We start from the raw sequence: 18501 nt of genomic DNA on the forward strand, positions 1-18501 counted from the left end.
GGGAGGGGGAGGGACCGCGCGGGGACCCGGATGTGGCCCCGCCCCCGCCCGCGGAACCGGAAGTAGAGCTTGGCGCCTGGGAGCGGCGGGCGCGGCGGGATCCAGGGCCGACCCGGGCCGGACTGACCCCAGGCGGCGGTGAGCGAGCGCGACGTCCGCGCGGGATGCAGGCCCGGCTCTGCTTCTTCCCTCCTGTGGCGTCGCCGGGCCGCGAAAGGGGAAGGAAGCGGCGGCCGCAGCGGTCTCACCGCTCTTCCGCTCGCGGTTTCGGGGGCCGGGGCAGAGTGGCGAGGCTTTCCCGGCCTGGGGCGGGGCCGGTCGAGGGCCGGGGGTCCGCGAGGGCCACGAGGACGGGTCAGGGCCTCAGGGGGCAAAGGGGCACGGAAGGCTCGGGGCTGGGGTCCGCGGAGGAAGGTTGGAGAGGGGCCAAATGTGGGGGTCTCAGCTCTGAGGGGAGGCTCCCTGGACCCTGGAGGGCCCCAGGACCGGAGACGAGCCAGGGTGGGAGGGGTCGTGGGTCCGAGGGAATAGGAGAGGGGGGTGGGCTCCGAGGGGGAAGGGATTGGGGCCCGAGGGGAGGGGCTGGGCCTGTGGGGTTCGGAGGTCCGAGCGGCGGGGGCCGGGGTTGGAGGAGCCGTGGAAGGTGGGTGTGGGGGGTCTCAAGGAAAGGGCGAGGGGTTTTAGAAGGAGGGGTCCGGGCGCAGAGGGAAAGGGATGAGGTCCGAGGGGAGGGGATTGGGGTCTGACGGGAAGGGGTCCAGGCGCAGGACTACAGGGATGGGGTCCGAGGGAAGGGAATTGGGGCTCGAGGGGAAAGGGTCGGGGCGCAGAGAAAAGGGATAGGGTCCGAGGGGAGGGGATTGGGGCTCCAAGGGGAGGGATCCGTGTGCAGGGGAAAGAGATGGGGTCCGCAGGGTCAAGGCGCCTGGGGTCCACGGCTTTGAGGGGCTCGCTGTGGGACGTGGGACGTGGCGGAGCAGCTGGAGATCTACCTGGCCTGTGCCTGAGCGAAGGTTTTGCAATCAGGTCAATGGAGGCAGCGAGGCGCGGCTGCAGCTAGTCGTGAGGCTCTAAATTTGGAACCGTCCCTCCTTCGGGGTGTGTTTAAAAATCACCGGAACGGTGCTTTGGGGCTTTCTGTTACGTTTCCATCACCTGCGTAGTCTAACGGATGCCTGATCCCCGGCGCTGGAAGGCCTCGGGTGAGAAGGGACAGGGCTTCCTCCCACTGGAATCTGTGGACGTGTCGGGCCCTTTGGGGAGGAATTCATTTTCTGCTGAAGGAAGCTCCGGAGGCATCCGATGAGCGCTCCCTGCAATCCCATGCGCTCCCTTTGGGTTCAGTGTTGACTTAGCTGCACAGGCTCTATGGGGGGACTTCACCCACTAGGTCATTAAGGCATGATCCAGCCCTCAAGCCCGGCCGGGCCCAAGGCTGTGGTGCAGGAGGGGCTGGCCGCCTGCCCCTGTCTCCATTCCCGTGTTTGACCGTGTGGGTGAGTCACCGGCTCCAGGGCACTGAGTCAGTCCTATTTCTCCTCTGGTTAGAGAAGTATTCGCCAGATACTCAAGGAACAAGGAAGAGTCTTTTAAGTGGGACTCTATAAAAAGTTGGGGAGGCAGGGTTGTTTTGATATTAGGTCCCCTAGAACTGGAAGCTAACCCTCTGCTAAATCTTACTGAAAAGAAATTTCTTTTGGCCTGGGGCGGGGGTGCGTTGCCTCACACCTGTAATCGCTGCACTTTGGGAGACCAAAGTGAGAGGATCGTTTGAGGCCAGGAGTTCCAGACTAGCCTGGGTAACATAGGGAGACCTTGTGTCTACAAAAAAAAAGAAGAAAGAAAAAAAGAAATTCGCTGTGCATGCTGGCGTGCACCTGTTGTCCCAGTACTCGGAGCGCTGAGGCAAAGGATCTCAAGCCCAGGAGTTGAAGGCTGCAGTGAGACGATCGCACCAGTGTACTCCAGCCTGGGTGACAGAGCGAGACCCTGTCCCCAGGCTGGAGTGCAGCAGCTCTTCACAGGTGCCATCTAGCACACTGCAACCTTGAACTGCTGGCCTTAAGTAATCCTGCCACCTCAACCTCCCAAGTAGCTGGGACTGCAGGCCCAGCTAAAGCTGACTTTTAATTGTAGCATTTTGATGGACCTGTTTTTAAAACACTTTTAAAATGACAGTGCACATAATTGGCAATTCAGATATTCAGTCTGTGCCATGCAGTAGGTGCTCTGAAAAAGGTGTCCTGAGAATGTGAATTGCTGTGAGCGCTGGTTGCTGCCTTGTGTTGCAGTATTCCCATGGCCTGGGCCAGCCAAGAGCAGGGGACTGTGCTCCAGGAGCAGGCTTGGCTTTCCCTGTGGCCCAAGCCCACCCCATCTGCTCACACACTGCTTTGAGTGAACAGAGTAAATGTTGGGGGCAGGGTTTCCCTTGAGTAAGTGTGGTGTGGGAAGTGTGCCTGTGATGGCGATTTTGGCTAAGCAGATGTCTGTTTCCTTTCTCCTCCTGCTCTGCCATAGATGCTGAGGCTAATGGAAAGTTGATGCTAGACGGACGTTTCTGTCCCGTCATTTAAAACATTCTTCGGCCGGGCTCAGTGGCTCACACCTGTAATCTCAGCACTTTGGGAGGCCAAGGGCAGGTGGATTGCTTGAGCCCAGGAGTTTCGAGATCAGCCTAGGCAACATGGAGAAACCCCGTCTCTATTAAAAATAGAAAAATTGGCCGGGCGTGGTGGCTCACACCTGTAATCCCAGCACTTTGGGAGGCTGAGGTGGGCAGATCATGAGGTCAGGAGATCGAGACCATCCTGGCTAACAGTGAAACCCCGTCTCTACTAAAAAAAATACGAAAAATTAGCCGGGTGTGGTGACGGGCGCCTGTAGTCCCAGCTACTCAGGAGGTTGAAGCAGGAGAATCGCTTGAACCCAGGAGGTGGAGGTTGCAGTGAGCCAAGATCACGCTATTGCACTCCAGCCTGGGCAAAAGAGTGAGACTCCGTCTCAAAGAAAAAAAAAAAAAGAAAAGAAAAATTAGCTGGGTGTGGTGGTGCATTCCTATAGTCTCAGCTACTCGGGAGGCTGAAGTGGGAGGATCGCCTGAGCCTGGGATACAGAGGTTGCAGTGAGCTGAGATTGTGCCCCTGCACTCTAGCCTGGGGCACAGTGCAAGACCCTGACTCAAAAAAAAAAAAAAAAAAAAGGCTGGTGGGGGGCGGTTAGGCGTGGTGGCTCATACCTGTAATCCTAGCACTTTGAGAGACTGAGGCTGGCAAATCACTTGAGGCCAAGAGTTGGAGATCAGCCTGTACCAACATAATGAAACTCCATCTCTACTAAAAACATAAAAAATTAGCTGGGTGTGGTGGTGCATGCCTGTAATCCCAGCTACTCGGGAAGCTGAGGCAAGAAAATCACTTGAACCTGGAAGACAGAGGTTGCAGTGAGCCAAGATGGCACCATTGCACTCCAGCCTGGGCAACAGAGCAAGACTCTGAAAAAAAAAAATTCTTGTATAGAGGAATTTTTCACTCTGTCTAGACAGCAAGATTACTTCACGTTTGTGCAATCTGATTTGTACACTGACATTTGCAAGGAAGGTTTAATGTTGAGGTTGGACAGAGTCATCATCTTTTGAACCGTATTGTAACAGCTTTATTGAGATAAAATTCACATACCATACAATGTGCCTGTTTAATGTATACTGTCCACTGGTGTTTAGGATCGTCATGCAGTTGTACGACTATCACCACAATCAATTTCAGAATAATTTTATCACCTCAAAAAGAAGCTCTTGTACCTTTTAGCCATGACTTCCCGATCCCCACCACCACCATCTGCCCAGCCCTGGGCAACCAGTAATGTATCTTTTGTCTCTGTAGATTTGCCAACTCCAGACATTTCATAGAAATTGAATCATATAATATGTGGTCTTTTGTGCATGGTTTTCCTTTGCGTAATGGATTTGAGGTCCCTCCACACTGCAGCAGGTGTCACTGCTGGATCCTCTTTGTGGCGGAAATAATGCGTTTCTGTTAGGTAGACCACATGCTATGTATTATCAGTTGATGGACATTTGGAGTGTTTCCGTTTTTTGGCTGCTATGAATGGTGCTGTTCTGAACACTCATGCACAAGTTTTTGTGTGCTTATACTTTATTTCTCTTGGGCATAGACCTAGGAGTGGAGTTGCTGAGTCATACAGTACCTGAGTTTAACCTTCTGAGGAACTGCCAGACCTTTTCCATTTAACATTCCTATCAGCAGTCTATGAGGCTTCCGGTTTCTCCACACCGTTGCTGAGACTTGTCATCGTCTGTTTTATTTTAGTCATCCTAGTGGGTATGAGGTGGGTTCTCATTGTGGTTTTGATTTGCGTTTCCCTGATGGTTAATGACATTGAACAAACTTTTCCTGAGCTTGTTGGCCATTTGTATATCTCCTCTGAAGAAATGTCTCTTCAGGTCCTTCACCCATTTTTAAATGGGGTTATTTGTCCTTTTTATTATTGAATTATAAGAGTTCCTTTTTTTTTTTTTTTTTTTTTGAGATGGAGTCTCACTCTGTCGCCCAGGCTGGAGTGCAGTGGCACAATCTCGGCTCACTGCAACCTCCGCCTCCCAGGTTCAAGCAACTCTCCTGCCTCAGCCTCCCGAGTAGCTGGGACTACAGGCGCACATCACCATGCCCAGCTAATTTTTGTATTTTTGATAGAGACGGGGTTTCAGCATGTTGGCCAGGATGGTCTCGATCTCTTGACCTGGTAATCTGCCTGCCTTGGCCTCCCAAAGTGCTGGGATTACAGGCGTGAGCCACCGTGCCCAGCCAAGAGTTCTTTATATATTCTGGATATACGGTTCAAAATAGTTTTCTCTTGGGATCGTCTTGTAACCTTCTTGATGAAGCACAAAATTTTTAATTTTGTACAATTTATTTTTTTCCTCTTATGTTTTGGTGTCGTATCTAAGAAACTATTGCCAAATTCAAAGTCACAAAATTTACACCTTTTAGGATTTTAGTTCATTTTGAGTTAATTTTCTGTATGGTTTTGAGGTAGGGGTCTAGAGGCTTTATCTTTGGATCCACAAAATAATCAAGCCTATTTTCTATTAGTTACTTTTGTGATTTTTTTTTAAATTTCAAACATTGAGAGTATGAAATTGTGGATTTGAGCCTATCCTTAGCTGCTCATGAGATTTTTATGTTTTACTTTATGATTGATTTATGTATGAGACAGGGTCTCTGTCTCCCAGGCTGGAGTGCAGTGGTGTGATCATGGCTTACTGCACCCTTGAGCTCCTGGGCTCAAGCATTTCCCCCACTTTAGCCTCCTGAGTAGCTGGGACTACAGGTATACACGACCATGTCTGGCTAATGGTTTAGACAGAGTTGTATAGATGCCTGCTGATTACAGTAATAACTGTAGTAACCAGAATGTACCAAGCAATCTGGAGAAGTTAGGATTGCCAAAGGGAATTGGGGAGAGAGATGGAGCAAATAGTTGGGTCAGGAACCAGATAGGAACTTAATTGCCAGGAGGGCCAGCCAGGCACCATCCCCTAGTACCTAATGCATGAGAAACCACTCTGCCTGTGGCCAGCTTGTTCCTAGGGACAAGGGGATTTCATTCGTCGATGTGTGATGTTTAGCAGTATGGTGTCCAGTTGAGGCTGATGTGTGGTCCTAGGGAAGGGGTCATGTGCTTGGCCACCCTCTGGGGAACTGGAGTCTTGCCCCCTGTGCAGTAATCATATACGTTCATTAGGAATGCAGCCTCCTCCTCTTCGGCTCTCCAGCTGCTGCTGTCATGTCTTGAGACAGTCACTGTACCTGTGTTTTCTCCCGGCCATATCATGATCCTCTCAAGGAGTGATTTTCTTATGTTATTGTTTTAAAAAGCTCACAGTAACAATTTTATTTTATAATGTTATTAATTAGAATGAATAAAAAGTGAAAATCTCTCAGAATTATAGCAAACAGTAAACGCATACTAGCAATTAAGGCAGTAATTTCTGTTTGCATTCATTAAGAAACATGATGTAGGCCGGGCATGGTGGCTAATGACTGTAATCCCAGCACTCTGGGAGGCCAAGGCAGGCGGATCACCTGAGGTCGGGAGTTTGAGACCAGCCTGACCAACATGGAGAAAACCCGTCTCTACTAAAAATACAAAATTAGCCAGGTGTGGTGGCTCATGCCTGTAGTCCCAGCTGCTTGGGAGGCTGAGGCAGGAGAATCGCTTGAACCCGGGAGGTGGAGGTTGCAGTGAGCCACAATTGTGCCACTGCACTCCAGCCTGGACAACAAAAGCAAAATTCCATCTCAAAAAACAAACAAACAAAAACAACAAAGAATCATCATGTAGTTAGAAATCTTTTAAAACTTATTTAGTTTCTCTGTGTTGAACTTTTTTATTAGTAAAATGCAAATCTTCCATCCTCTTTTCAGATTTCATCACAAAACCTTTGTTATATTTGGGAGGATTTCTGAAGTTTTCTAAAAAGATCTCCACACAGAAGGGTTTGCCCAGGGAGCTGCTCAACAGACATCCTTCTGAGCTTTTACTCTTAATCTTTTTACAGACGGAATCATTCCCCAATGCCTGGAAATTCCTCATTGGATTGCTGTGTTTTAAACAGAGTTTTGTGAACAGCCTTTTATCTCCAAGCGGAAAGAAAGGTACTTGTGCATGGTGAACATCCTAACATTCTTTTCCTGTGGATGGAAAGGGCAAAAATCCCTTTAACAGGAAACGGGGGAGGTTGCTGTGTCTGTGGATTTACTGGGAGAGAGATGATAATTTTCTGGGAGGAAATTTCATGTTTAAAAGATGAAGTCAGGTTTCTGTTGTGTATGGCTTAGAGGAGACAGTTGCAGTAAACTCTGGAATTGAGGAAGGGAACTCATTCCTGTCCTCCCTGAGGGGGAAATCTGGCCCCTTCCCCACCCCATGAAAGTGGATGGGGCCCCCAGGCGCAGGCCTGTGAAGCTTGCAGGTGCCTGCCCCGCCCCCTGGTGAAGCTGCCTCCAGGAAGATGAGTGGAGACTGTTCTCTGCTAATCTTTCCCTGAGGAGCCTGAGGAAGTACCAGGCAAAGATACCGGCCTTCTTTCACCTTTGACTTGGTGTTGAAGGTTGGCCTCGCCAGCCCTGCAGGGACTCACGTCCTTTCTTGCAGCCACTTCCTCAGTGGTGGGAACCATAGGCAGCTGAAGTTCCGCAGGCGGGCAGCCCCCTCGCCAGGGCAGCATGATGCCGTGGGGCAGCCGGAGACTGAGCCTCCCGTTTCTCTTTCCTGCAGCTGTTGCTTCATTTATAAATGGGCACATGGGGACAAGACGGACTGGTTGTGCCTTTCAGTTCTAAGATTCTAATTCATCTGTTCTCTAAAATCCTGACAAAAGCAGATCACTCTGGAAATTTCTTGCCATGCTTTGGGCATTGACTCGAGGTTCCAGGGGCATTGTTGGTCCTGCTACACCCCTTGGCAGACAGTTCTTCCCTGAGAGACAAAGTCGCATCTAGAAATTTGAGAGCATGGTTCTCTGATTGGTGCCTCACTGTCACATTGGATTTGGACTTGAGACCCAGCCAGGCTGGACGGGGAGGAGCCAGATGGGACATTCTCAAGCTGCCAAGGGCTTTTGTCCCGTTCAGATTCAGGGCGCTAGAGTCCCAACATGGCACCTGAGGAAAAGTGAATTGGGTGTCCCCAGTTCAGACCCCTGGGCACAGCTTCTGGTTGTTTGATTTAAAATAATCTCTCAGTTGCTCTATGGCCTATGTGAAATTTTATTACTATTTCTGTGGAAAAGGAATCAGTTCTTTTTATACATAGTTTGTTTTTTTTTAAACCCTTAAAAGTTTCGATTTTACCACTGCAGTTACAAGAAGAATTGTCTTGTTAGGGTTTACAGGTGTGCCATTGTTCTCTATAACAGAATTCTGTTTTCTCCCAAGTAGAGAGTAAAGCAATTCTCTGATAAATTACTTGGAACATTTATTAAATTGTAAGTCTGAATTAGGAAAGTTATTGTTATCGTTTCAGTAAGCACTTGAAATCAAAATGGGTGCACTTTTTAAGAAATTGTGATAAAATACACATACCGTGAGATCTACCATTCGTAACATTTAGTGTTTTTATAATACATAACACACATGGTGCGTTTATTTTTGGTTGGAAACTATCATATGATTGGGCAGAACGGGAATATGTTCTTAATGAATGCAGTAAGTGCACACCCGACTTTTTATTTTCCAGAAAATTTTCTCACTTGAGTTGAAGCCAAAGAGTATTTGCAATATATTTCTGATGCCAGGGGACAGCAGTATTAGAACCCCGAGGGGAAGCTTCTTTCACTCCTGTGGTTGTCATTCAGGCTTAGGGATCATGAAGGATTGGCTGGTCCTGCAGCCTCGTCCTCCTGGGTCGCCTAGAATCTTGGTAGTTTTGGCCAAAGGGCTCATCTGCTGGCCTCTGTGGATGGCACCCTGAGGCCTCCGTAACCCTCCCCGGCCGCTCTTTCAGATGTGGAAAGCTTCAGCAGGCCACGCTGTGTCCATCACCCAGGATGACGCGGGGGCCGATGACTGGGAGACCGACCCTGATTTTGTGGTAGGAGCCGCCAGCCTTTGCTTTCCTTTTTCGTGAAGTGGAAGTGGCTCTCCTGGGTTTTTCTTTGATGGGGTGGTGGTTTGTTGGTGTTGCAATCCAGGCTGTGAGATTTACTAGTCGGTTTTCTTTTCAGAATGATGTGAGTGAGAAGGAGCAAAGATGGGGTGCCAAGACCGTGCAGGGCTCCGGGCACCAGGAGCATATCAAGTAAGAGGCGTCGCCACCACCCTCCCGAGGGCCCCTCTGTGGGTGGAGCCCCAGGTGCAACAGAGCTCATGGTTGTCGGTGGAGGGACAGCCTATGTGGAAACTGCTTTTATCTTCTTGACCTGATACCATGCAGTAAATGAATATAAGACACACACATATATGTGTGTGTGTGTAATGTGTGTGTTTATATGTGTATATTTAGATACTTATGTGCTCAGTAATTTTTAAATTCCCATTGCAAACAATTTCCATATTTATAATTTTAGAGTGTCTGCTTCTCAGTATTGTAGCTTTTCTCAGGGAACACTTTTCCCTAAGCTCTACCTTACACGCGTGAGGTTTCTGAAGTATGAGATGTCTGAATAACTGAGACCTTAAGTGCCCTGTCCCTTTTTTTATTATCTGGAAATGATTATGTATTAATCGTGGGGTACTGTGAGCTTTGTGTGCTTATCAAAAGCCCAGAGGAGGGAACTGAGTGAACCCTGTCATTGTTTCTCACTTGGCACTATCTAAAATGCCAGCTCTTGGGGCAGTTTTTTTTTTTCCTCAGGAAGTATAGATAAAAGGAACTTTTAAAATGTGCTCAGACTTTTATTTTAGGCCACACTGGGTTCAGAGTGGATCCTCCTTTCCCAGGCTGTGAAGGCAGCACCACTGACCCGGTGACCGCCTCAGTATCCTGGCGAGACTGTCCTGCTTGGCCATGGTCCCTTCAGCTGAGAAAGATTCAGTCCATCATCCAGAAAAGAAGGCACAGTCTGCCCAGTGGCTTTTATTTTGTTTTAAAGATGTATTTATTTATTTATTTTGAGACAGGGTCTCACTCTGTCACCCAGGCTGGAGTGCCGTGGTGCCATCATAGCTCACTGCAGCCTTGACTTCCTGGGTTCTCCCCTCAGCTTCCTAAGTAGCTGGAACCATGTGTTCACACCACCATGGCCAGCTAAGTTCTTTCATTTCTTTTAAAGACGGGGTCTTGCTTTTGTTGCTCAGGCTGGTCTTGAACTCCTGGGCTCAGGTGATTCCCCTGCCTCAGCCTCCCGAAGTGCTGGGATCACAGGTGTGCGCTGCTGCACCTGGCCCACAGTGGCTTTTTATACGCAAGTTTTAGTCCCTCCCTGGCTTGCTCAGCACACTCCCTTCCACAGAAGCAACTTCGGAACTCCAGTGGCCGTGCGGCTGCCCGGGACAAGAGACTGGAATGGGCTGACTTAGGAGTCCACTGTAGCCTTGGGTATTTGCTATGGCGTTAAGCAGACTCATGAATTCGTTGAGTCATTGTACCTCTTCTCATCTCTTGTGTTCCCTGTAGCTTCAAAACATGTCTTGGAGGGTGGCTTGGAGAAAAAAGCAACTCTCCAATACAAAAGCCTCGGGTTGCTTAGAATTCAGAGAGGAGCACGTGGGGAATGAGCCCGTTCTTCATGCTCTGGGGCCTTCCCGGGTTTTAGAGTGGCGTCTTTCTTTCCCCTGCTCACCAGGGTACTGGGCAGTTTCCGAGCCTGGTTTGTATTTCATCCTCAATTCTAGCGTTGTTGTCCAGATGTCGAAGGTGGCGGCCTGGTGTCTCCTGGGCAGAAAGTGTGAATGCCAGAGTGGCCTTCATACCACGCTGGGGTCTCTCAGTGACAGCTGTGTCCTGCCTGCCAGATTTGAGCACACCTTGTCATCTGTTTCATCATCTGCTGTATTAAACATTGTCAATGGCGTTTAGATTTTAAATTCTGAAACGCTTTCCTCACATCTTTGAATGTATAAAAAAGCTGGAGTACTTCAAGTACAGACGAGCCATCTACATGTTCAGCACCACTGGACTTCTGCCAATGACTGGGAAAGGGGGCATAGCCTCGTGTTCCCCTCTACCTCTGCATGATTACAGACTGGCTTTCCTGTTCTCTGTGTGTGAATAAAGGCCGGGTTTGGGTAGAGCCATCTTTAGCAGGGATTTGGGATGACCCCACTGTCTGCCTTCAGATTCACATTCTGTCTCCCACGGAGCGTGCATCTCACACTGCGGACTGCCGAAGTGGGTGTACCAGCCGGCAGAATAGTCAGGAAGGCACAGTGCAGGGAGAGAATTGGTGAACATCAGATAGGCAGATTTACAAAGATAATGTCACCTGTTCTTATTTATCACACCGGGAGGCAAAGCTGCACATCTGTTGATTGATTTGTTCCTATTTCCATCTCTTCCTTCAAGCATACACAAGCTGAGGGAGAATGTCTTTCAAGAACATCAGACCCTTAAGGAGAAGGAACTTGAAACAGGACCCAAAGCCTCCCACGGCTATGGAGGGAAATTTGGTGTGGAACAAGACCGGATGGATAAGGTGAGTGGCCCGCAGCTGCCTGTGCCAGGCTCCTGGTGCGCTTGGACCACTCAACTAGGTGGCAGAGTCGTCCCTCAGACTTTTCTTAGATCAGCAGGTTTGAGTCCATCTGCTGAGGCTGAGATTTGCCTAGAGTAGACCCCTGTTGATCGGACTTGCTCATGAAGTACTCTAGCTTTCTTCAAAGCTCGCTGAGAACCCTCAGAGGTGCTGGAGCACCGGTGGTACGTGGGGAGGCCCAGAGCGGGAGACTGGCCCTCAGAGGCAGCCTTGTGATCAGGACAGAAGTCCGGAAGCATCTTGGTTCCAGGCGTCATCATTGTCAATGCCTCCGGTTCCAGCTTGCAGCCTAAGTCATGCCAGTCCGAAGACCAAAGTCAAATCGGTAGGCCCCCGTGGTTCACAGCACACATGGAAATTCAGCCAAAGGCCTAGCTAACATGCTTCATGCGTTCAGTGACTGTCAGAGCAGTCTGTCCCTTGTCTAAATGGGGCACCCACCAGGCTGGGGACAGTGCTCGCTCTGTTTGAGAGGTCTGGGAGAGCCTCCCAGGAGCCATCATTGATGGGATGCAAACTGCCATGCAGACGTTGATTGAGGACGTTGGCCAAATGCCTCCAGCTCCACCTGTACTTTAGGTCCTCTCTACCCTAAGAAAGGGAGCCCCGTTAGCTCAGGAGGGCTACCTTTTCTTTCCTGGAGAGAAGATGGAAGAGGTCGTGGTGTGTTTGCATGTTTCTTCAGTAAAACAGACATTTGAGTCTGAGCAACATAAGCTTGTTCTGACCTGACAGATGCTTGCCTTTACCCTGTGGAAAGAAGTGTTTCAGCCAGTGTCGGATTCCAGCCGGTAATTCCATACCTCTCCCGCCTCGTGCACTAGCCGGATGAACATTTGAGCTGGGCACGGGATGATGTTGCCGTGTCACAGTGAGCTGCACCTTGCTCTGTCCCCTACAGAGTAGATGATGTGGTGGGCTGGCAGGGCACCCCAAACCACAATCATAAATAGCCTGGGGGAGGAGTGGGGTGAGGGACCATCTGCAGGAAGGAGACATGGATGTTGCTGTGTCACTATCACAGAGATGCGCTGACACTGAGGAGAGCAGTGTGTGCAGAATCATCATCTCTGAAGTCTAAAAAAAGTCCACTAGCTTTTAGGAGTGTTAACGGGCAGACGGACCCCTGTGTTCAGTGCAGTGAGTGAAGCATGTGCAGATGGACAGACGGAATCCATGTGTTCAGTGCAGTGAGTGGAAAGCATGTGAAAGACAGAAGACCCCGTGTTCAGTTCAGTGAGCGAAGCATGTGCAAACGACAGACGAACCCCCTGTGTTCAGTGCGTGAGCGAAGCATGTGCAAATGGACAGACGAACCTGCGTTCAGTGCAGAGAATGAAGCATGTTGCAGGAACGACAGACGGATCCATGTGTTCAGTGCAGTGAGCGAAGCATGTGCAGACGGACAGAGGAATCCATGTGTTCAAGTGGCAGTGAGCGAAGCATGTGCAGACGGACAGGACGGAATCATGTGTTCAGTGCAGTGAGCGAAGCCATGTGGCAGACGGACAGACGCGAATCCATGTGTTCAGTGCAGTGAGCGAAGCATGTGCAGACGGACAGACGGAATCCATGTGTTCAGTGCAGTGAGCGAAGCATGTGCAGACGGACAGACGGAATCCATGTGTTCAGTGCAGTGAGCGAAGCATGTGCAGACGGACAGACGGAATCCATGTGTTCAGTGCAGTGAGCAAAGCAAGTCGGTAGAAGCCTTTCCCACCCCAGACTGAGACAAGCCCTGTGCTTACAGGGCTTGTGGGGAGTTAATGCAGAGAGAAATTTATTCTAAAAATGGGGCTCCCTGCTCTGGGTTGGGAAAATTACATATTGGGGAAAAGAAAGGCAGTGTGTCAGGGAAAGCCTGGTAGGGAAGCTGTTGTGGCTTCTCTGCTGCTGCTTGGAATTTTCAGCCGGAATCTCACTCACCCTGGAACCTGCAACTCGGGCCTTCTGGAGTGCCAGGCTCCCTGGAAGAGCCCTCACTTCCCTCTCTCCTGTGCCGTCTCCATGGCAGCCTCTGCTTCCTTCGTCAGCTGTCCTTGCCTCATCCTGCTGTCCTTGCCAGGAAGACTCCCCTCTGGGCTGGGCTTTTCAAGGGTCGGGACTTGTCATCCTCTCCTCGTGCCTGGCCCGGTGCCATGAGCCCCACCTCTTAGGCCAATGTGCTTGTGGAGCCTTGCTGTCACCTCTTAGCTGGCAAGCTGGAGAACTGTCCTGGCAGGGCGAGTCCAGCAAGGGGTGCTGCAGCTGCTCAGTCCCGGCTGGCATCTGGGACAGGTTAGCTCTCAGCTCGGGTCAGCACCACGGGACAAATATGTTGTCAAAAATAACTCAGGGCCAGGTACGGGACTCACATCTGTAATCACAGCATTTTGGGAGGCCGAGGCAGGAGAATCTGATGAACCCAGGAGTTTGAGACCAGCCTGGGCAACATAGCAAGACCCCGTCTCTACAAAAACATAATTAACTGGAATGGTGGTGCACACCTGTAGTCCCAGCTGCTTGGGAGGCTAAGCAGGGAGGATCACTTGAGCCCGGGAGGTGGAGGCTGCAGTGTCCTATGATCGCACCATTACAGTCCAGCCTAGGCGACAGAGACCCCGTCTCAGGAAATAAATAGATTAAACTCAGATTCCAAACTGAAGGGGAAATGGCTGAAGTTGTTTGTAACTTGCCCACTTCAGAAACTGAAAAAAATAAAAAATTGAAATCTCTGCGTTAAGAGTTGAGGAATATGTGCTAGAGACTTCCAGAAAAAAAGAACACATTGAGGACAAGCACACGTGAGAGAGCCTGGACGGGCTGTCCGGATTCTGTTTACGCTGGGGCCTGAGCACGCTGCACCTTTCCCTTGCGACTGGCGGTGGCTACATCCATCACGCGGGGCAGGCTTTCTTCTTGCTCCCTTGTCTCCTTGCATCCCGTAGCCCTGAGTCTACACATTCAGGCTTCAAGATACAATCTCCCCAGCATGACTGTTTAATAACATGTGATTTTTGTCAATGTAAAATCAAATGCGATTTTGGAGATGAATCCCTTTCAATCAAAAAGTTGGAAACTTTGCCTAGTTGTCATTCTGGGCATGTCTTTAGATCCGTTTTCCTATAACTTCCTTCTGATGAAAACTCATGCTGGGGAATCCCTTTGGCACGTCTGCCTCTGCCACTCCTTCATCTCTGTTTTCTGGGTGGGACCCCAGAGGACACAGATGGGCAGTCTGTGCCACAGAGGGTTTGGAGGTGACGGCTCGTGTGGATGAGGAGTCAGCTGCCGACCTCAGAACAAACGTGGGAAGAAGAGGGCACAGCACAGGCCCGAGGCTTAGGGCAAAACCTGCTTTTCATTTGGGGAAAGAGTGGACGCTCTGTGAGTTGCCTGCTGCGTCAGCACCGCTGTGGGATGCTACTCGGGTTAGTATGAGCGGCTCCACATACTACAGGGAGTGAGAAGACGGGCCCCGGTGTGCTGTGGGCTTTCTCCACGACGTCTGCTGGGCCGCGTGCCTGCACTGTCTGTGAAGGAGCCCTTGACCCGGCTCTGCTGTCAGTAGGGAGCCTCAGAACCCTGGGGCCTCGGTGTGCCCCGAGAGTGGGACTGTCAGGGCTGGAGCATCTTTTCTGCTTTGTGGACCAGAGGGTCTTGTCAGAACTGCCGAACGGAGTTCCGGAATCACAAAAGCAGCTGTGGACAGCACACCTGTGAATGGATGTGGCTGTCCCAGAGGCGTTAGGTACAGAAGAACTGGGCGCCGGGTCTGGAAAGCCCAAGGGAACCCTCGGCTTTACCTGCTGGTTTTGGCAAACAGAAGGCCCTTGAACCTGTGTGCGCTGACGGGGGCTGACGACATTAATGATGCTGAAGCGAGCTGGCGCTGGGGCCGGCACCTGGCTCCTGCCTGAATGGGGTGCTGCTCAGCGGAAATCAAATATGAGCCTGTGTTTTGCAGACTATTTTTTGTGCTGATTCTTGGGTCATGTGATTCGCTTCAGTAAACGCCAGCAGCCTCCACACCGGCGGGTCTCACGGATCCTGCCACAGGCCACTGGCTCTGTGTCCCTTCTTCATGCCCAGTGGTGTCAGACATCCCCACTGGTGGCCCCAACCTGCGGCCAGGGGTCGTGTGCAGCTACATGATTCCAAGGGCTGGGGTGGGACATGAAAGCCTGCACCAGGGACCTGGACCTCCCAGGAGTCGGGCCCCCCTCCTTGGCTCCCCAGATGGGTGTGTTCATGTAAGGTTTCCCTGCACTGAGCAGGAGGTGGCCTCCCCAGCCCTGCTCCAGGAGGAAGTGAAGCACCACAGTGTCGTCAGTGTCTAATGCTTTGTGTTCGAACCCTGTTCCAGTCAGCTGTCGGCCACGAATATCAGTCGAAACTTTCCAAGCACTGCTCACAGGTAGACTCGGTCCGCGGCTTCGGAGGCAAGTTTGGTGTCCAGATGGACAGAGTTGATCAGGTGAGTGATGTGGTGCTGGGGCTGGGGGGTTTGGGGCAAGGGGGAGTGTTCCCCGTAGATCTGAGCCATATTGGGCCACTTGTAGTGGAAGGCAGGTGCCCTCCGGCTCTGCGGGACTGCAGAGAGGGGCATCTCGCTCCCAGGATGCTCTGAGAGCCTGGGCCCACGGGAGAGGAAGCGGGATGCGGAGGGCTTGTTACAGCAGTCCCTGCGGTCACTCTTCACTATGTGCCCCAGTACTGGACGGCCCTGTGTCTGTCCCAGTGTGCCAGCAGGGACCACTGCCGCCCCTGTTTCTCATGTGTGTGCTGCTGTGACAGAGTGGCATCGAGCCTGTTCCGGGGAGCGGGATGCGCTCGTTGCGTCCAGGACTCAGGCTTTGCGTCCGGATGTTGTTGCAGTCATCCTGGGCCTGAGCCTCTTCTCTGATTCTCTTCAGCTCGGAGCTGGCGGCTCTTTTGTTTAATAGAGGAGCGATCAGGAGCCTGGAGGGAGCAGGGAGCTGATGCCGGTGGCAGATTGTGGCTTTATGACATAGTAGCCACGGTTCTGAATTTATGTGTCTGTGAAATGAGGGGGATGATCACACCTCTCTCACGGGTGTGCTCAGGTGCCCATCGCAGTGCCTGGCTGGTGGGAGTGCACCCCTGGTGGCCACTGCTATTCCTGTTATTAGTATTAATGTTCTCAGCATGACTTACTTGAGAAGCGAGTTTTCGTGAAACCCGTGGAATGAATCGGCTGAGGACGCCCTGCCGCCACGTGCTAGGGAGGGCAGGGCGCCATGGATACAGCGTGGCCCACACCGCCCACTGGGCCTCGCGGAACGTTTGTTGTCTTGTCCGTTTAGGATGCCAGAGCTCTTGCGTTACTGCCACCTGCACCTGGCTTAGGAACCCAGAGGTCACAACATAACGTGTTTCATATTTTTTAAAATTTTATGTAATTAATTCAGAGAGATCGTTTCAGGGTCATTGAAAAAATGTATTTCTCCCCACTTTTTAATGTGTGTTTCGTCATCACAGTCTGCCGTAGGCTTTGAATACCAGGGGAAGACTGAGAAGCACGCCTCCCAGAAAGGTAAGACGCGAAAGGCGCGGAAAGAGGCTGGTGCTCCAGGGGCCCTGATGGGGAGAGTCACGGCCACCTGAAGCCGTTTCCCGAGCAGTGGCTGTTGCCACAAGGAGGACCCTGCCCTCCTCTTCATGTTTCTGGATCATCCGGATGCCACATGACGGATGCATTCCCCGTTACACAGCCTCCCCGGACCCCTGGCACCTGCTGTCATTGTGGAGCCTCCCACTTTAGCGGAAGCTGCCCTCCCTTCATCTGGGCAGCGCTCCTCCTGAAGAAGAGAGCTCTCAGATTTATCAGCAAAAGCTAACTTCCCCTCTAAGGATAGAAACCAGAGTTGTTAAATTCTTGTTTTCATTATACACATACGGTCTTAACTGCTGGTGATTAATCTTTATTACATCATACCATCTCTTTTTGAAAGACCAAAGCATACCGCTACCTTAAAGTTCTCAGTTTGTGTTTTGCAAGCTTATTTAGTTCTTCCTCTTTAGTGTCATTGCATCATCCGGGGGAGCAAGCTCTCAGTCCTTAAGCAGTCTCGGTGCAGTCCAGGTGGAGGTAGCTGTGGTGTGGGCAGGCGGAGGGAGGAACAGGGTCTTGTTTCCCGTGTTCAGCTGCGTGACTTTCTTCATATGAGGCTTTCTCTTTCCATTTTTTTCATTTTGTTTTGTTTGTTTTGAGACAGAGTCTCGCTCTGTTGCCCAGGCTGGAGTGCCGTGGCGCAATCTCGGCTCACTGCAGGCTCCGCCTCCTGGGTTCAAACGATTCTCCTGCCTCAGCCTCCCAAGTAGCTGGGATTACTGATGTGCACCTCCACCCCTGGCTAATTTTTCTATTTTTTAGTACAGATGGGATTTTGCCACGTTGGCCAGGCTGGTCTCAAACTCCTGACCTCAAGTGATCCGCCTGCCTCAGCCTCCCAAAGTGCTGGTTCTTTGTATGAAGCTTTCCAACTTTTACCTGAGCAGTTGATTTTCAAAGTGGGCATGCAGCTTCATTTCTGACCACAGAAAGGAACTGCCCTGTGACAGCTGACAGGGCCCGGAACCCCACCATGTACCTGTTAGGAAGCGGGTTCAGCATCACCTGTATGGAGCAGTGGGTGGCTTGTTGTACGTTGTAAAACGTGTGCTTGATCTGTTTGTGAGTTGTAACCACTACATGCTTCTGCTGAGTTTAACAAAAGGAACAGTTTAGTTTGTCCTCAGGCCCACGTGCTAACGGCTGCCCTGTCTCTTCAGACTACTCCAGTGGTTTTGGCGGCAAGTATGGCGTGCAGGCTGACCGAGTAGACAAGAGCGCCGTGGGCTTCGACTACCAGGGCAAAACGGAGAAGCACGAGTCACAGAGAGGTGGGGCGGACCCCACGGTCTGTAATCATGCGTTTGCTCCAGGAGCACCCGCGAGGGCATTTTCTCTCCTCACACATGATCGTTGTAGATTTTTTAACTTACAATGTTTGGTGTTCTATTAGTACCAGTGCATGTGGGCTTTTCCTAATTAGAGTGGCTGCACAGCTCCCCACCGGAGGAGGACTTCGTAGTCCATGTAACCTTTCCTTTTTTGAATGTGGAATTTAGGTTCTTTTTTTTTTTTTTTTTTGGTAGAGATGAGGTCTTGCTTGCCATGTTGCCCCGACTGGTCTTGAACTCCTTGGTCTCAAGCAATCCTCCACCACCTTGGTCTCCTTAAGTGCTGGGATTACAGGCATGACCTGTAAAATTTTTTTTTTTTTTTTTTTTTTTTTTTTTTT

The 18501-nt window shown here is 50.8% G+C and overlaps 1 protein-coding gene across 4 annotated transcripts in view; it reads left to right on the plus strand.

Annotated features, from left to right (window-relative positions):
• Nucleotides 1–29: 29 nt before the first annotated feature.
• The window catches only part of CTTN (cortactin), a 39572-nt gene continuing 21100 nt past the window's right edge, over nucleotides 30–18501 (plus strand). For 2 of the 4 annotated variants that reach the window (XM_017887165.1, XM_017887148.1), the window contains exons 1-8: nucleotides 30–138; nucleotides 6581–6677; nucleotides 8527–8613; nucleotides 8747–8820; nucleotides 11026–11155; nucleotides 15561–15671; nucleotides 16697–16751; nucleotides 17990–18100. In XM_017887165.1, coding sequence (XP_017742654.1) covers nucleotides 8527–8613; nucleotides 8747–8820; nucleotides 11026–11155; nucleotides 15561–15671; nucleotides 16697–16751; nucleotides 17990–18100 — 568 coding nt within the window. In that variant the 5' untranslated portion in view covers nucleotides 30–138; nucleotides 6581–6677. Of the gene's footprint in view, nucleotides 139–4173; nucleotides 4348–6580; nucleotides 6678–8526; nucleotides 8614–8746; nucleotides 8821–11025; nucleotides 11156–11334; nucleotides 11541–15560; nucleotides 15672–16696; nucleotides 16752–17989; nucleotides 18101–18501 lie in introns of those variants that run through there. The other 2 variants (XM_017887156.1, XM_017887173.1) reach the window with 2 other exon arrangements.

This window comes from Rhinopithecus bieti, unplaced genomic scaffold, assembly GCF_001698545.2.
Source record: "Rhinopithecus bieti isolate Rb0 unplaced genomic scaffold, ASM169854v2 scaffold_1014, whole genome shotgun sequence".
In the NCBI taxonomy this organism is placed as follows: domain Eukaryota; kingdom Metazoa; phylum Chordata; class Mammalia; order Primates; family Cercopithecidae; genus Rhinopithecus; species Rhinopithecus bieti.